This window comes from Centruroides vittatus, unplaced genomic scaffold (genome assembly GCF_030686945.1).
Source record: "Centruroides vittatus isolate TY-2023 unplaced genomic scaffold, ASM3068694v2 contig_391, whole genome shotgun sequence".
NCBI lineage: Eukaryota > Metazoa > Arthropoda > Arachnida > Scorpiones > Buthidae > Centruroides > Centruroides vittatus.
The window spans coordinates 3,738,455-3,758,778 of NW_027122207.1; the positions used below are offsets into that span (position 1 = coordinate 3,738,455).

Consider the following 20,324-nt stretch of genomic DNA (forward strand, 5'->3'; position numbering starts at 1 on the left):
CGTTTTCTACAAGCATACTCAAAAAGTCTTCTCTAATTAAATAGAATTAATTTTCAATTACTATTTATATTCCCATAATGAATTTTAATTTAAAATAATTTAACATCTTCACAAATTTAAGTGTTCGTACAGCAATTATTCAATTTATTTTTCATATTTTGGTTGGACACACTGCGTGTTTGTACCTGTAACCTTCGCATTTTATTACGCTGTTATTATCATAATAAAATTCGGAAAAATAATTCTTTTTAAGAAGGTTTGCAACTCGCTCAGCAACTCTAAAAGGCACTTAAAAAATATTATAACCGATAATAACGATACGATTCTCATATCTCACCGTTAACTCTTGAGTTAATTTTAAGGCTGACAGTAACAATTATTCGAGTTTCAAGGCAGTCAATTACAAAATATTCCTTTTTTGTTTACTTATTGTTTATTGACAACGATGTAATTTAGAAATGAAATTATCATAAAACACGTGAGGCATTTTTAGTATACTATTAGACGATTACGACCTCAAATTCTAAATTATTCAATGGTGTGGAACTTAAAGGGTTGCTCATGGTCATCTTGACGCTAACAGTTCGATACACGACATAGTTTCTTTCCAAATCGGTTCAAGGAGATTTAAATTCTAACCCAGCTTTTATATTTTATCCTATTATTGTGTTCTTAATGTATTCTCCTTTTCAGGGTTACCTGTAGCGATAGCGTTGTGGAATTCGAAAAAATCGGTCAAAAATTAAGGCAGAAAAACTGTTTTCTGATCGATAACGATGTGGAAAATTATTGAGATATTTTTACTTCGCCATTAAGTCGTTAGACATTTGTTAAATTCTCAGGCCGTAAGAAGCTTGGCACGACTGTAAGCGAAATGGATTACCCATCCTTGGTTTACCAACCGTTTTCGGAAATTTAAAACGACGTGGGGAATATCGATATGCTCTGAATATATCAATAAACTCTGAATGGTATTACAGTTGGAAAGGAAACTTTACGACTCAATTCAAATCTGCACTTTCCAAGCAATTTAAACTGTCTCTAAATTCTTGTGTTTAGATAATGATTTAATAAAAACAAAGTTATATTGAAAGTTTTAATTCATAAATGATTTACAGTAAAAATCGTCAATATGTTACAAAATGTGATTACATGAATTGTATCAAATTTGGAGAACTTTTTGACTAGTTGCCTAACTAACCTGCATTATAGATACGTATGACCTTGATCAGAAGCTGAATTTAGGACAACTCGGTCAAACATTATCATCAATTTGTTACATTGTACTAAAAATATATTGTTTTCGAATACAGAAATAAAGAGATGCGTTTAGATATATGTAATATACGATTATTAAATACACATATCTATTTAAATGTTCATAATGTCTGTATAGATAGAATACAAAAAAACAAAATCTAGAATGATAAAATATTAAAGTTTACATATATAATTAATGATAATTCGTAACATTAAATTAATAATTATTTTACTGTATATAATACTTTTACAGTAACTGAAAGGCAGTCTTCATTTCCGAGGACTTGCTAATAAATCATTGTTTATCACTTGAAGTGTCTTCTTCCGCCGAGACGATAACGTTTCCCATCTTGCTGGGCCAACCTGTGGATGAAAAACACGATTCGTTCATTGTCCATCTCCACGACAATCTCGCTTTTCTGTGCATTACTCACGATTTAAAAGCAAAATTCTGTCATCCAAGGACTAGATAACCATGAACACTTATTCAGCATGCTATTACCTCCTACACCCAATGCAGCTTTGAATTCACCCTAATTACTTTCTTTGACGATATTGTCAGTATTCTTACCTGCTGGGATTTAACATGGTTTTTTCACGACTTATATAGAACTGCCTCCCATTGTCCGAACTGGTATTCCAAAATTTTTTTATATTACATACTTAAATTCAAGATCTCATTAATATTTATTTTATTTTCTCCAAAATTATCTCTAAATAATTGTATGGTATAGTTTGGTAAAAATATAATAAAATATGGTATTTTTATCACACCATAAAAATATACTATTAAGTTGATAAGTATGTATCATAATCTTTTTTCGTTTTTTTAATATACAATTTAAAGTAGAATTGCTTTTTAATTTCACAAGATTCTAAAAGAATAATTTAAACCAATTTAATACTGAATATAATTTGAATGAATTGTCAGAATATTTATTTATAAAATTTAATATCTTTTAAATCTTTAACTTGAAATTTTAAACTGTACAAACTGTATGATTAAAATATTTTTAAAATTTACTTTTCTTTTTCCAGGGATGTACATTTTAAAAGTATTATATTCAGATTATTTTTATGTTTTTTTGTTCAGCAAAACATATCTTTTTCACTTTAAAATTACTTCATTTTTTACAATTATTATTTTAAAATTCTTATTTAATTCCATCAAATTGACATTCTCGCTAACAATAACATATTCAGTTCTTGTTCCAGAAGTACAACAATGACTAAACAATTTTTATAGTCTTAGATGAAGAACAACCATGGAAAGTATGTCATATGAATGCAAAAAAAAAACAAACAAAACACTTCATCAAGTTTGTACTTAATGACACATCCAGTTAAATAACATTAACATCAATTATTAGCATTCTTACAATTATAATATCAAATTTATTTCATTAAGATGTATTTAAAAATTATATAATTAGTAATATATATTAATAGATAATTTAGGTTTCCGTTCTTCAATTTAACCCTTATTTGCCACAAATATATAAAATTTTGTCTTTCAATTATCAACTCATAAGTGCGAAAATTGTTAGTGGTAATCATTTTTTGAATAGGAATTTGGTTAACTTTCCACAAGTTTATTACTACTACATCTATTTATATAAAATATATCCCAGGATTCATTCTTAGTCCAATAATTCTTAAATGATAATACCTTTAATTAAATCAATAATAATAAATTTAATAATCCGATGACGACCGATTTTGGGGTCAAATAACCTTTTTTAATCGTTGAAAATAGGAGAAAAATTAGAATAAAATTTTTGCAGTGATATTATTATTGTGTAAACTTCATTTCGTTTCAAGCTTATGAACGAAAACTGTTTGGAGATGATCATTTACTTTCTCTTTGCACTGGTAAAGTAAAAAACTAACAAGAATGAGTTCGAGACTATTAAATTTAGATTTTAATATTCTTCAATTTAACTATCATTTATGTTAAAGAATTAAAATTTCTTGTTTTTAATAACTTAGTATAATTCTCTTTTTTATCATAATTCACCTTTTAAGATATTTCAGCTTCTAATGTGTGTTTTTTTAAATGTATAAAGTCAATAAAAAACGAGAAGTGCAAAATGCAAGTAAGCTAGTGCACAGTTGCTAACTATCACGCAATTTTCATTCTAACCTTACAAGCCAAATACTTTGCAATTTATTATATCAACTAACACGCAAGAAATTAAGTACGCCTGTAAAATCCAATATAAAGAAATTATTAGTAGTGCTATAACGATGCCATGAAAATGGTAGTCGAATAGTTTTTTAAACTCTTAAATCCTGTAAACACTAGTGCATAACGGGTTTTTTTCACGCCATGTGTTGTTGAGATTAGAATTTAAAGGAGATAAATAGCATTTTTTCACGAAATATTATGAAACGAAAATTATAAGAAGTTATTACTAGGATAGCATTTGTTGTTTTCAACGACTGCAAATTAAGCTGAGCGAGATTTATCTTCACATCTAGAGTTTATTTAGCGTGTTTCAAAATAGAAAAAATAGAAGGAATGGTATCTGATTTAGTGGCTGATTTCGGAAACTCAATTCCTTTCGTACTTTACTTCAGAACGACTTAATAGCTTTTAAACTTGTTCATGCCAGCCAGCTATGTTTACGAATATACAAACGAATATAGAGGTTAGCCTACTAGATTCCAAAAGGATTTAAAGATTTTTAAATACGTGATATTACATATAATAAAAATAAAATTATAACTTACGCAATAATTTCTACGTTATCTAAAGCCCACTGGTCGTGACCCGGACCGTCGTGAAAAGGTTGCCACCATCGAAATTTAACTCCATACACTTTTGCTTCGTTAGGTATTTCATAAACAACTCTTCTGGGCTGAAATTGTGTTTATACACAGAAAATATATTTTACTCTAGTATCTTTCAATATAATTAAAATAACGTAATAAAGTAAATATTTGGATTAAATTATACTAATAGAATTAAACTTTATTGATAGGCTGACCATACCAAAGGAACAGTACAGTTTCATATTCGAACCCGGGCGTCCCATCGTTTTGTATATTAAACACATTTATATGTTGTATTCCGAACTCGTGATTTGTTAAAAAGTGTTTATTCTGCATCGATATTTGTCATAAATTCGAATGGATACTATCGAGGAAGAAATGGAACGAAATACAGCATAGAGAAGAGTTTCAACGAATTTAAGGAACATATTACACAAACGCATACAAGAAATTCGACAATTCAATCAATGGGCGCTAATAAAGACAATAATAACCAAACACTTGAAAAATCGAATGAAAAAATCAGATGGGTCAAAACATTTAATGAAATGCACGAAAAGAATCTTGAGTTTCAAGATATTAATAATTTGATAAAATTAGTTCTTTGTTTTTCAGGAACAATAGCTTCTGTAGAAAGAGTTGATCAAGGAAATTCATGAGTGAAAATAAAGAGAAGTCGAAATTAAATATTGAAGCCATAAAAGCAATGCTAATTAAGAAAGCAAAACTACAACTTACAATGCGATAAGTTTTACGATAAAATTGCGTGTGACCAGAACTGAAACAAAATAAATTCATTTGAAAAATACGCTTGGTTTGACTCTAGGAAACTTTCTCCATCAATCTAACCATTAAATTTGATATAATCTATTCTATATATATATATATATATATATAATATTATAATACTGTACTTAAAATCGTCACGACACCTTTTTCCGTCACCGAGAATCGAAAGTTTTGAACAAGTAAGCTAAGCGAGCAGAAGATTGAGCCAAGCAAGGAAGAATTGTGGGATTTGAGCCAGCGAAGTGAATTGTGGAACCATGGAATTGTAACGTTTTTCTGTGGGACATTGAATTGGTCGAACATCACGATTTTTTCAAAAATAACACGTTTTCTTGTCTTGGAATGTGAAGGTTGTTCCAAGTTCGATCTTGATGATGAAAATCTGAAAATGTTTTTATATAATTTGAATAAAAACTCTGTTTTTCTAATTGATTTGAGTGTGAATTAATTGCATTTCGAAATGCATCCTAACTCAGTTTACATTACGGAGTCTTCACTTGGAATTGTATAATTTTATATATCTATATATTATTGAAATTTTTGTTATGAATAGTATTCACTGGGAAGAAGGGAGCGGGAAGTCGGGTCGCAGTAGACAGCCCGATTCTTCCACTTGTTCCCCATACTTGTCCGCCGTAGGCGACCAGGGAGGGCGAACTCCTTAGTATTGTATTAAATAATATACTAAGAAATTATTAGTAAAACTCGTCTATATTTCTCGACGAAATTATAATAAGTTATGTATGTATTTATCACTTGTGGCTCCCGTCCCGTTTTGGTATAAAAAATTATGGTCAACCTATTTATCGATCTTGTAAGATAGATGTAGAGCCTTCGAGGGCAGTAGCTTCATGGGGCCCAGGCAAATTTGAATTAGAAAGCCTTATGTACAGTGACATTTTTCTTCGAGGAAATGTTTTGAGAGAAATATTTTCTTATAAAAAATTGATTTGGGACCCCAGGCAATTGCCCTTTTTACCCATAGGATAATGTACCACTGTTCAAGAGCTTGTATGGATCCAGGAGAGAGAGCTGGCACCTTTAGCCCTTTTTTGAACAAATGAAATACGTAGAATGTTTTTATTAATAAAAAAAAGTTTTGAAGATTTTCTTTTTTTCGCAGTAAAAATAAAATTAATTTATTGGATAGGAACCACTACGAGTTTTTAAGTTTTCTCCGGACTGAGGGGAAGAGCTGAGAGAAATTTCCAGCTTTCATCCCTCTCAACAGCTCTGGACACATGCCAAAAAGATCGTAGCAGTCTTTTTTCTGAAACTCCCGTTTAATTTTATAAATATTATTTTAAAAATTTATATAAATCATTACCGTCAAAAAATCTTGAGGTGAATGGATTGCAATTAATTCCCATGTTATACCATTATTCACGGTGTACTGAAATAAAACTGATTTATCACTTAGTTGTTGAGTTTGTGAATTGATATGACACGATGCAGAACCTTCAGGAGTTCCAATTCGAATAACAAACATTATTTTACTGTAAAATAAAAATTATCATTAATTTTTATGCAAGTTTAAATGTTATTATTTTAAATTATAATCAATCTCAAATGAGTTTATTTGAAAAAAAATATTTTTAATTTTACAATGTAAATTTTTTCTTTTGTATTAGGATTAGCATATTTTGTGATTAAAACAGAATGCATTTTAATATTTTATTTATAACAGACAACACAAGAAAAATGGAAAGATAGAACCTGTTTTCTGTCCAATGTTTTAACCCAAAAGTTACGAAAAGCTGAGTTAATTATGAATTAAATTAAATATGTTTCAAAATTAATTGTTTGTTTTTTCCACTAAAATAACGCACAATGATAAATATTTTTGAATAAATAATATTTGATGATTTGAATACTCTTTTATTATTTAAAAACCTCTATACAATTCGTCAAATATTATTTAGTTTAATATAAACTAAATAAAATTTGAGGAATTGTATAAATATATAAAAACAAGTTTTAAAAAAACTTCAGATATAGAAGGAACTGATAAATCAAGAAATTAAAGATAAACACTTTGATACCAGTAAATATCAGTAAAAATATCTCCTAATGAGTGATCAGTGATACTTCTTAAAAGCGATTATCAAGTTTCATTCAAATCTTCCTGAATTAGATGTCTATTATTTTTAATTTATTTCATTAAAAATATCCCATGATTATTATATTCTGAATTTCACTTTAGTTTATGTAGCCAACAAGTAAAAATGTTATTTGCTCTGGCCTTTTCTTGAGAGGGATATTGTTTACTTTTCCAGGTTATGTTTTTTCCAATATTTTACTGGTTTAATTTCCTCTAAATACATTTCCATTTGCCCTTCACCATTTAATAGACGTGCTCAAAATATCACGTTTTCTGAAACTATCCCACTATATTTTATTCAATTTTTTTTATGGGTTGATAGGTTTGTCATTGATGTTGAAAACTTTCTTTATTTTAATTATAACTCTTTTAAAAAACTTTTATATGTTCAAACTTTTAAATTTTTATACTTTTACCATTTCAAAAAATTTTTTCTTTCATTTTTTATATACTTGCTTTGTATTTTTAATGCTTTATTGTATTTTGGATTAAATTCTTAAATATCTTTGTATCTTTGTAATTTAATTATACTGTATGTATATCTTTGCATATTTTATTGTTTTTTTTTTTATTTGGGTCTTTGTTTTGTCCTGTTGGGGGTAGTCCACTATCTGGCAGCTTGCTGCCTTGCCTGTAATTGATGTTAATTAAAAATAAAATAAATAAAACAATAAGTTTTTGGATTATTAATATTTCTAATTGTTAAGATAGTTATCAGCTGTTATTGTAATGTTAAATTATTATCAAAAGGAAAATCTAGAATATTTTGGCAAATTTCAAAATTCAGCTGTTTAATTTAAAATTTTAAAAAGAAAACATGTCCTTGGAAAGATGAAATTCTGATAATTTTTTCCTATGTGAAATAAAAATTTAGAAAAATAAGTTTGCATTCAATTTCTAAAAGTTGGGATAGTATTTCTTTTATAAAAAGTTCTGTTAAAATTTTTCTATTTATAACAACAAAGTAATTGTCCCTATTAATAGCATAATAGTTTTAATTAAAGGCAAATAACATAACAGATATTTTAAATTTGGATATCTCATTCCAGATGTACTAAGTCACAAAATTTTAATTTTTTTTGGGGTGATATATGTAAAATGTTCTTTTAGTAACAATTTAAAATTTGCTAAAATGCATTCAGTACTTACAAGTGCATAAACATGTGTAACAAAAGCACACATTATCAGCATTGTATCATTTATTTCTCATTCCTTCCTCTCTCTCTATTCCTGTTCAGTTCTAACTTGATATTGTTCTTGACTAATAACTTGAATTTAAATTTATAAATTCAAGTTATATTGATAAAATTGATAAATAAATTTGATCAGTATATGATTTATTTAATTTAATGGATCTGATTTGTTTTACTTTTGTCATGTTTTGCTGTTTAAGTGAAAAATTATGACAACATATTTACTGCTTATTTGTATTGAATTAATTAGGAACATTTCTTAATTAATTATTGAAAATTATTAATTAGATAGCTAATTATTGAAAATGCTGTGTTTCAGATGAAATTAACTCTAAGCAATGACAATAACAGTATAGATTTTACCCTCATATCTATCCTCAAAAAACTAAAATAATTGATAAAGTAGGTTTTGCATAGATTTTAAAATATGATCTTTTATATTTATGTATGATTAATGTAAAATATTTTGCAAAGATGCTTTGTTTTAATGACTGTTAAGACTTTTTTTCAACAGAAGACAAAACATTTTAAAATACAAAAAGTGTCATACATTAATTGATATGACATAATGATGCATAACTTTGTATTTCAAGAATTAAGTGTAGCCTATTTATTGAAGAAAATTCAAAAAAAATAAAATCAAAAATGTGAACAACATGGTTTTCCTTTATACAAATGCAATTCTGGAAAAATAGAAATATTTCATTACCTCTGATAGTTGAATTACAGCCAATTTACTAAGCAGAAAGCTTCAAGTTTTCATAAATTATATTTATGGCTGTATTACCATCAAATCAAAAAAATTATTATAATTTTTATTTGATTGAAAGAAATTTATTGAACTCATGATATAAAGAAATGTTGTTAAAAATGAAATCCTCAGATTAAAATGACATTGTTAGCAATTATAAGATGTAATGAATTTGACTATAATTTAATTGAGATGCCTTGAGTCATCATCCTTATATTACAGATATATCTTCAAGCCAATGAAGGAATTTTTAGGAAAACAGAAATCTCATAAACTAAAATATATTCTGATTGATTATGTAGTTAGTCTAACTTCTTTATTCTAGTTTCAATGCTTTGTAATAATAATATAATAATAACAGAAATGTTATGTACATATATATCAGTATAGTACAAAAAAACACAAAAAGCAGTAGCAGTTATTATAAGGAGAATATGGTGATTATTATATCTAGTTTTTTGTGAAAAAACAAAATTTTGACTAATCTAGTATGGTATAACAATATATAAGATTTTATTTAAAAAATATTATATAATTCAAATGATTAATATAATAGAATGGAATGTGTTTATATACAGACCTGTTAGATGTTTATGAAAATTTTTGAAATTTAATTTAAAATATAATATTTATAATTTATAATAAAATATTTAAATATATTTATTCTAATAAATACAGGTATTGTTTTACTTAACAAAGTGCAGTATAATAAAATCAAATTCTTTAATTCACAAAAAAAAAAAAAAAGTTTTCAGCTCAAATGGAGCTGAAAACATTTTTTCTGTGACTTAACTGTTAAGAAAACCAAATTTTTTAAGGATTTATTTGATGATAATGATTCCAAACTTTGTAGATTATAATGACATATAATAAAATAATAAGAGAATACAAATAATATACCTAGTGCTGGTGCCATCAAGTTCACATGTCATAGCTTGACGTAAACCACAGTCACCAAAATATAAATGTTTTCCATGTCCATTTGGTGCAAAATTGCCACAATCAACACTCAGTCTTCCACCTGATATATTACACCATATATTTGATTTTATACCTTCTTCAAAGCCATCAGTGAAAGATGTAAGCAGTAATATACCATTGATTATATTACTTGAAGGATAACAATCTGGACCTTATAAAAATTAAAAATGATTAAAATACTCTCAAGAATTAAAATTTGCATTAAATTATTCATTTATTATCATTTTCTTTAATAAAATAAGACATTAAAATTAAATTTTAAAAAATTTCAGAAATATTTTTATTATTGCTAGGTTAATTCAAAATGCAAAAAACATTATGTGGGGAAGTACTCGATCTTTAGAGTATTCTCCGTGCAGGAACAAAACAAAAAGAAACTTCAATGAAATAAATCATACACTCTATGACTCCAATGCAAGGAACTTAAAGTTTATTTTAGTCCTTCCAATCACTACTCTGTCCCTTTGCTATAACAGACATTAAAACAAAAGAAACAACATACACGAAAAAAACAATCTTGCGACTCTATCATCTACACGTCTACCCTCCATTCTTTCTTTCGAAAAAGTCCCTCTTCTTCCATTGAGCATGTGCGATCTCCCTCCCCCTCTCTGTTTTTCTTCTGAAAACGCGGCCCATCCTTTCTTTACCCTGTGGCCCACCCAAGGATCACGCAATAGAACACGTGATCTTTGGACCACATATCTCCCCTTCTCCCATTAACTTTTACAACAGGAAGCTTTTACGCTATGAGGGCCTCTCCCTTCTTTACACCGTGAACCACACAAGGGGTTGGTTACAAGCTGGTTAGGCAACAGAACACATGGTCTTCAGACCACAATTAATTTATTTTTCTTATTTATTTTTTTTTCTTTAATGATAAACTGAAAAATGTGTTTAATTTTATAAATATTCTATTTACAACTTTAAAAATGAATCATATTTATGAACATAAATTGAAGAGATAAAATTATCTGTCCATCCATTCATTAGTATAAATTTGTTAGGAATTATCTTGTAAATGTCATATTTAAGGTATCTAGATGTATTGAAAAAATTATGGATACTCACTTGTAATCTATAAGTGGCTTTTGGGCTTCAATTCAGAATTACACATGAATAATGTTTTCATAGCACTAATTAATTTTTGTAAATCCACTTCTGAACTAAGCACACATTCTCTAATATACCAGGGCTTCCTAAACAATGCATTTTGTGTCCCATTTGAGGTTGCAAAGCAAAATGCTGGGGTTGTGAAAATTAAATTGAAACAGTTGAATTTGAAGAAACAATTGGATTTTATTCATTATTGTTAAAGTGTAATTTACTTTCATTAATATTTGTATATTTAAAGCAAATCCTAAAACTGTTTTTTTTTAAAAATATATATATGTATGTATATTCAAATAAATAAAGTAGTTTGGGCAATATTTATATATCTTTATCTTGTATTTAATACCTGGCCTGGGGTTGTGAAAAAATTCCCATAATAAAATGGGGTCAAGAATGAACAAAGTTTAGGAAGCACTATATTACTCTATATTGTTCTTTATATGTTTTATTCTCTTTTTAAAAGTTTTTTGTATAAAATTTATTTTATTTATATTACAAATCCTCAAAAATGAAGAACTACTAAGAGGTAAGGCAGCAGATATAACTTTCTTCATTCTAAAGAAATCCAGAGAGTTCATTATAGAAAAATTTATTACAATCTGGAACTAAGAGAATGTTGAACTGAGATCTAATGTGTCTTTTGACAGTCTTGCATGAATAAACAACTTATTATATAGCTAGGGTTGCCATGCATCCCACTTTTGGTAGACCAGTCCTACATCTTACATGAAAACTTAATTATCCTACTTTACATTTGTAAAAAAAACTTCAATGTTCAAAAAATTAAGTCATTTTAAAAAATTAAAAAAAAAGACAAAAAAAGACATTCAATTAATTTCTGAACATACTCTATGTACATGATTTTGTGAACTCTAAAAGTCTTGTTTGTGAATTTTATATTTCAACAAAAACCTTTTAAACAGTAATTGAACTTTAAAGTAACTTCTGAATGTTTTCGGCCTTCACCAGGTAACGAACTAAACTGACTTCCAAATTGGGATGTTAGAACGATGATGTTTGACTTATAACTTTGTATATATTATAAAGCCAACTTGAAGGGCAACTGTATTAACTTTAAAGACTGTGAGACGGTGGCGCATGCGTGAAGTATCTGTATGAGAAATTTTGAATGAAGTCAATCAGCTCAATCAGCCACGTGAATTTGATATATACAAAGTTTAAAGTCGAACATCATCATTCTAATGTTCCAATTTGGAAGTCAGTTTAGTTCATTACCTGATGCAGGCCTTGGTAAAGATCAAAAATGTTTAAAAGTTACATTAAAGTTCAATTACTAGTTAAAAAGATTTTGTTTTTGTATTTTTTACTCACTCCAGTAGTTTTGAGAAGAAGACTGTTATAATATAAAATCATAAATTTAATATTAAAAATAGTACCACAGTTATTGACTTGTATGCAACTCTAAAAGATTTTAAGCAACAACTCACTTCTAGAATCAAGAATAAATTTTTCAGGTATGAAGTTATGCAAAAGATGAAAGATTTACTCTACAGGAAAAGCAAAAGTTTGAAAACAAAGCTTTATATTATGTGAAAAAAAGATTTGATTTCAATGAAAAATTTTTAATTGCAAAGTTGTCAAACTTCAAAATTGATAATATATTAAGAAAACTGCTAAATTTTGAAATATTTGCTTAAATTGTAGAACTATTGAATACTTCTAATATAAACATAAACTTTTTGAAGAAATTAATGAACATTTAAAATAACTCGTTAACTCACCTGAATGGAAAATAAAATGTGCTACTATTGATAATTGAAATATTTTTTAAAAATATAACATTAAATAGTGATAATTTATTTAAAATTATACATTTTAAGCATACCTGCATCATCATTTATAGATATGCTCATTTTCTATTATAAATAAAAATGGACTGATGAAAAAAATAAGTATTCCATTAAACTTATCAAAGCAGAATTGCTTATAAGCGTCAATTGTAAAGCAGTTGCGTATAATTCTTTGAAAAAATACAGAATGATGTAGAACTACTGGGATGTGCATAGAATGATAAAAAAATATAAGTTCAGACATAATGAATGAACAATATATATGTGTATATATGACATTAAATTCAATTATTGATAATAATTACCTAAATTATACAGTGTAATTATAGTTAATTGTCATCTAAATTTATCCAAAATAATTCATAATTATTTTTATTAATAAACTTAATTTTCCTTTATTAATCTTTTTTTTTTTTGTTGTTGTTTTGTTCTATATTGAGCATCTCATCATGTGGCAATCCTACATATAGCAATAATATATGATTTTCTTACCTATATGTTAAACATACTAATGCCATCTGTATTTGAATAAGTTAATTAATTTAAACTAAAAGCCACATGGAAAATTCATAGTTTTAACATTTCAATAATCTGAAGTATAGATGATAGATGATCTTTCCAAAATTTGCTGTAGGAAATACTAAACATAAAACAATACTGCTAATTTCAGGAAGCCAATTTTTTATTAAATAAATAAATAAAGTTTTCACCAAAAATCTTGGAATTAACAGTTTAAAATAGTGTAATGTAGAAGATATAAATTAAAACAAATTCAAAATCAATATTCTGAACAATTACAATAGAACATGTGAAATAATATACAATAATCATAAAGTAAAATAAAAAAAAATTTATTTAATTAAAATTTCTATTAACTCCTTCTATAATGTACTTTACTGTAACACACAGGAGCTTTTTGATATTGAAAGACTACCTACTATTTATTCACTCATTTACCTACTTTATTTAAGGCTTCTTCAGTTATTTTACAAGATATTCAAATGCAATGAGTGGAACATATTTCATATAATGTTCTAGAATTTTTCTTTTTGAAATGCAACATTTAAAATTTGAAACTGCTCTTTTCAAATATTTAAAAGAAAAAATAATATGCAATAGAAATATAAATAAAACAAATACAATAGTAGTAAATGAGTGAATAAATAAATATTCCAAAATTATAAAGTTAAAATATTTAATAAAGACTTCAGTTGTTATTTTTACTAAAGTGTCGCAACACTATTTCTGCATAGTTTTGTCAGGCCAATGGGAGTGTTATCATCAGCCTGAAAGTATATGATCAAGAATAGCTCATTAAAATCTAATACATAATGCATGGTCGATATAATTCTATATATTATGTTAATATATTTGTATTTTTATTTTATTTTATTCTATTTATTTTAATTCATTCAGTTTCATGTATTTATAGTGTTTGTTACATTTTTGTATATTTTGGTATTTCGACAAAATGTTCGAATCTCTTTGAACTTGAATATGTTATCACATATTCGTTCGAATATAGAACGATTGTAAACTTTAAAACCTGACAATGATCTGTTGATCAGGTTGAAAACGTTTACTTAAAGCAATAAAGTTGGTTCTCAACAATATAAGGCGTATGTATCATAATATTTAAGGAGTACAGTCTGAGTATATGTTGAAGATATCATCAAAATACCATATGGCCTGATTCAAAAGTAGAATTTGATGTCTTCTTGCAATGGCTGGCTACAGCAAAATCATATTAACTTTACCATAGATTCCAAAAAGTAATGTTATAAATTTCCTCAATCTAAATAACCACCAAGATTCCAACAAGCTCTTGTTTGGTATTTACCAAACAAGAGCTTGTTGGAAACCCACTGTGCTAGTATATTTCCCTTCTTATGAATCCTTCCAGTACCAACCATATTTATTTTCTTATATTTATTCTAACATCAGATATGCATTGCTTCTTCTCTCTAATCTGGATTTCTTCAATTAGAGCTTTCATCACATGTGCAGCAAAAAAATGGATTATTCTTCTTCTGTCATTTCAAAATGTACGATAAACTCTCTAACAATGTTGACGTGATAACAAACTGCACATAAGTTTCCCAAAATGATGCTACACTTTCAAGGTCCGATCTTGTATTGCATCTTACCAGATTGCTATCTGTTCAACAAGCCTTCAGCTCTTGCTGCTCCCTTAGAAGATTCATAACATCTGACTTTGACCAATGAAACTTGTTGGATCTTTCTCATAAAACCCCCATTTCTTCTGACAATGTGATGCTATATTATATTAGAGCAATTTAGTGTGCACTCTGATACAGGATTACTAAAAACAAAAGGGATGTTTTGGCAAAAAGAAGTTCCACTGAATTGGCCAAATTGATTATATATCATAATAATCAACCATCATGGAATGAGGCTTTCTTGATATGACATTATTCCTGCTCAAAGCTTTGCACATTCTCCAAAATAAGCCTATAAACTAACCCATCTTCCATATCAAGGATATCATTTTCACTTTATAATAGGCTTGTTCCTCTAATTCCTGTTTTATGCTTTTAAAAATTTTAATTTTTTATTTTTATTTATTTGTTTGGTATTGTATTTATACTTATTTTATTGTAATTTAATACAGTATATGTATTGCTGTATTTGTTATATTTATATTTTTACTGTATTATTTTTTCTTTTAAATATTTGAAAAGAGCATTTTCAAATTTAAATGTATTTCAAAAAGAAAATTTTCTAGAATGTTATTTAAAGTATGTTCCACTCATTATGTTTGAATATCTTATAGAATAACTGATGAAGCTTTAAATAAAATAGGAAAAAGTACTTTTTATATTAAAAAGCTCATAACATTGTTCTGTGTGTTACATTAAATTACATTAGTTTGTAATGTCAGGATTCTCTACATACTGATAACCCCTTGTACAAAGAAGAGAAATTGATGAAATTTATTACCACATAAAAAGGAATAAGTACTGTATTTTATGGCATATATGAATTACTTCCATTTCAAACAAAATATTTGTAAAGAAATCACAGTGAAACTGAGAAGGAATTTCTAGATAAGTAATTCACACCTTAAATTATTCCAGCAATCTATATTTACTATTTACTGTATTTAAGCTAAACTATATCTTCAGCCCCAATTTTTTTAATCCCTTGCTTAACATGGTTTTGCTTAATGCAGGATTTGATTAATATGTTAATTGCAGCAATCCCTTTTTATATGCAGCAGACATTTTAATTAACATGGCTTTCCCAACTGTCTTTACTTAACAAAGATACTGTATTTGATTAATGCAATTTTGAACTTCATGGTAGCATTAACGGAATAATTCTCCTGTGGTCAGCTCATTATGATGGGAGAGTCCAGTAATTTTATTGATCCATAGAGCAATGTAGGCTGGAGCACAAGCTCCTAGTAGGGACACCCATGCCAGTAAGGTCTATGGAGAGAAGTGAAGCTAAGAGTGATCACACACCCCACATTCTGTGGAGATATTTATTATGGCAGTAACCAGGTCTAAGTGTGATACTGGCTTGGATGTCATCAGGGTTACAAACTCTGCATTCATGGGATGGCAGAGGCCCATGTTCAAAAAAATAGCCACAGTCTTCCTTGGTTACCAGTAGCAAAGGTAGCACTGCCCCAAGCATGGCTACTGCAATGCCCTCAACAGTTGTGAGGAACCAATCTAGCCTTTGTGGTCTATGGCAATGCATCCACAGACCACAAAGGCTGGAAAACCACACCAATAAATGAAATGGACAATGGAGTTTACCATCCATTGTCCATTTCATTGTTCATTACTACACCATCACAAGACTTGAAACAAACATGACAGCTTACAGACAACAACTATGCTATAGATTTACACAAAAATACATGTGATATTGTTAGGAAATTCCTGAATGCAGACATACACACTGACATACTTATTTAATTTTTTTATCTTGTTTTGATTGCTATGCCTTTACTATGGTCTAGTTATAACTTTACTATAGAACACAGCAACTGGTGTCAACTGAGTATAACTAACTCAACCCAACATAATATAAATATTATTATTATTATTATTATATTAAACAAAAACATTTTATTCAAGAGTTGGACTAGCTATAAGTCACCTACTAAAGACGATTTGAGAGTTCATTAGCCTATGGGAGATCATAACTTCATGTGTAAGATGCAGGGTAATTTTCAGCATAGTTTTTAGACAAAAGTTGCATTTTATATGCCATAAAATATAGTATTTTTCAGGTGCATCTAATATGAATATTCATGAAGTGAGCTATTGTAATATGATGTATTAAATAATTAAATTATAATGTAAAATTAATATGAAAATTAGCACCTTTAATCATCCAGCACAAATATTTAACAAAATAAACTGATGTAAAATTAACTGACTGTATTAATGTTTTGATATTTTAGAAATTTAATTTCTTTAAAGTGATATATTGCATTTAATAAAATTATATACAAATAAAAATATTATCTGAAAAAAATACTCAAATGATATTTTTATCTCTAGCAAATGTAAGAGATTTTAATGCCAATATAATTAATATCAAAATGTAAAACTTACCTGAGAATCCAGTATCACAGTTACATATTCCTTTAATGCATTTTCCTCTTCCCCAACACATTGATGGGCACATCTCACCAATATATACATCATCTAAACCCCACGATGGAAGAGAGATAGGTCTGTTCGTGGAATTTTCTGAATTTTGTATCCATCTGAATTGTGTAGAACTACAGAAAAATCAAATTATCATTTAAATTAAAAAGCAAAAAATAAAAATTAATTAATTCTTATTATTACTATTGATTCTCTTCTTATATATGACTTTTTATGTATAGAACAAACATATCCTGTAACAATTCAGATTGATCTTATTACTTATAGTGTGATGTTCAAAGTGAAAGGTAATGACACAAAGTATGATATACAAGAAACAGACTTTATTTTTACATACGAATAAGGAATTTACAGGCCCCAACTGTTATACAACTCTCAGGTTTTCTTTCACAATGATGGTATATACAATGAATCTTCTGCGTGAAGGACGTTGTCACAATTGATAATTTCATTGGTTATAATGTCTGGTATTACGGATTTTTACAATCATGGATCCAATTCTTAGCCTAATATCTTACTTAAAACTAACGGAAGGAAATATGCATATAGATAGAAGAGGAAGGGAAGGAAGGATTTATAGGAAAGGGGTACCCAATCTTGACAAATCTTTCAGTATGCTGGCTTGGCTCCAATTCTAATGTCCTTGCAGATCTGCTGCTCTGAACCCTTTTTATTTTCTCAAGATGGAGGATTTTCTCCAATGAGTCTTCCACTTAACCTTTTTACACTTAAGATCTTCTTATAAGTCTCTTACTCTGATATCACACTCTCCAGCTCTCGTCGATACTGAAACAACCCAGAGCCTTCATTGCACACCTCTTGTCCAGCCAAAAAGTTGTTCTCTAAAATGAGTTTTTGTCCTCAAGGGTCCCTGCACTCTATTGTCTACCCCCTCCACACCCTGGTTGAGAAGGGTTGGTCTGAAATTCTCGGAATATGGAAACAAAAGACACACAAGAGGGAAAAGTTATTAACAAACTACAATATTAAATTAAAACTATACATAAAATATGGCATACTGCCACAATAGAACACAACAGAATAGTAATATTAAGAATACTGTAGCAATTTATTATTATTTCATAATTGTTATTGAATATTACTGGTTAAAGAACTGTATAAAATGCAATAGAAATATGAATATGAATATTGTTTACTATTAAATTTTATTATGATTAAAATATAAAAAAATGTTAATGTACAGGAGCTCTCCTACTAAAAAATAGATTAGGTTCCTGGTTTTATTGTAAGTCAAAAACTAACCTAGAAAGTACATTTATACACAGAATAACCACTTATTGTTATTGTGTGATTCTTCAATGTACTTAATAGAATATGTTACACTCATTTATCTGCTTGCTACTGCTTAGTAGCAGGTGTTACAAATGTGGTTTTTCCCATCTAATGCACTTAGTTCTATAATGTCCAATTTAGTTTCTATGATAATAGAGTGACACTTCTTGCATTTATCTCTAGTGCTTCAAAACATAATAGTAAAGTAATCATAAAAGCTTATAAAAATAGCAAAAACTGCTGTTATTCCAACATTACCAACTTCAGTGCCATCTCACAAGTGGAAATGAAATCTCAGAATCTGTGCAAAAATAAAAAATGATGATATGCAATAGAAATAAGCCCATATTAATTATTTATTAAAAATTTAATATATATTATTGGCCAAAGACTGACTTCCACCCCACCCCGCCCCACCCCAAGAGTGTCAAGAGAACTCAGAATCTGCACAAAATTTAAATTTTAGATGTATGGTCATAATGTTCATAAGTAGAGGAGCATCTGTTTCTTCAAAATTACACACACTCAAACCTGTTTTTGTGCGATTTCTTTTTTGTGTGCAGTATATGAATTTCAATCAAACTGGTATACTGCACATATAAAAAATCGCACAAAAAAAGACCGCACAAAAACAGGTTTGAGTGTACTTTGTTATGAGAAAGTTTATTGGTGTTAATAATACTGCTAATAATTCATAAAATAAAATCTATTAATTTTATTTCTGTGGTTTTAGAAATGTTTTAAAAATGGTTAGATTAGATGTTGATAACCTACATCCAAAATATAGTACAAGTAGTTTTTCTTGAATCTTAGAAAATTAGAGTTTTTTTTTGCAAACTAAAACTGGCGTACTGAGCCATTGTATATATCAATACCTTAGCACAGTAATTATAAATTGTTACCAACCCCTGTTCTAGCACAAATGTTAAATTTTTGTTTTAAAATTAGAAACTTTCATAATTATATGTATGTATGTATGTATATATTTTTTAGGTATTTTGATTACTATTTGACATATACAGTAGAGCATTGATTATACGACCCCCGATCAACCATCACATCGGTTAACTGACCACGTTCTAGTCGGCAAATTCAAATGTCCGCTAGTGATGTGGCACTACAATATTTGGCTATGTCTTTGCTACTTTAATATTATTTTTGTTAAATTTTTGCATGTTTTATCTGGAAACACTGGCTAGACCATGCAAGGGAGGCCAATATTTAAACCAGGCTTAATTTTCTATTTTTTATTTATTTCTGTATTTATTTTATGCTAAATAAAGAAATAATTTAACGATGATTATTATTTTTAAAAAATTTTGTTAGGCTTAACATTGATGAAATTTCAACGTGAAGTAGGTTAATAGCGATATACTAATATGCTTATTACATCGGATATACTAATATACTAATACACTAATACACTATACTAATAATGTATTTTTTCATACTTTTCGGTTATCCATTTTTTCACTTATCCGACCAACCTCAGTCCCCAATTGAGTTGGATAATCGATGCTCTACTGTATATATATGTCAAATAGTAATCAGTATACAGTAGAGAGTCGTTAATCGGAACACTGGTAATCAGAATCGCCAGTAATT

General features: G+C 28.1%; 1 protein-coding gene across 1 annotated transcript in view; it reads right to left on the reverse strand.

Moving 5' to 3' along the window:
- Positions 1-1,078: 1,078 nt before the first annotated feature.
- LOC136975928 (reelin-like) overlaps positions 1,079-20,324 on the reverse strand; it is a 203,913-nt gene continuing 184,667 nt past the window's right edge. Inside the window, exons 53-57 of the mRNA XM_067271094.1 lie at positions 17,370-17,539; positions 9,770-10,001; positions 6,152-6,320; positions 3,994-4,121; positions 1,079-1,623 (exon numbers count right to left, since the gene is read on the reverse strand). Coding sequence (XP_067127195.1) covers positions 1,566-1,623; positions 3,994-4,121; positions 6,152-6,320; positions 9,770-10,001; positions 17,370-17,539 — 757 coding nt within the window. The 3' untranslated portion in view covers positions 1,079-1,565. The remainder of the gene's footprint in view (positions 1,624-3,993; positions 4,122-6,151; positions 6,321-9,769; positions 10,002-17,369; positions 17,540-20,324) is intronic.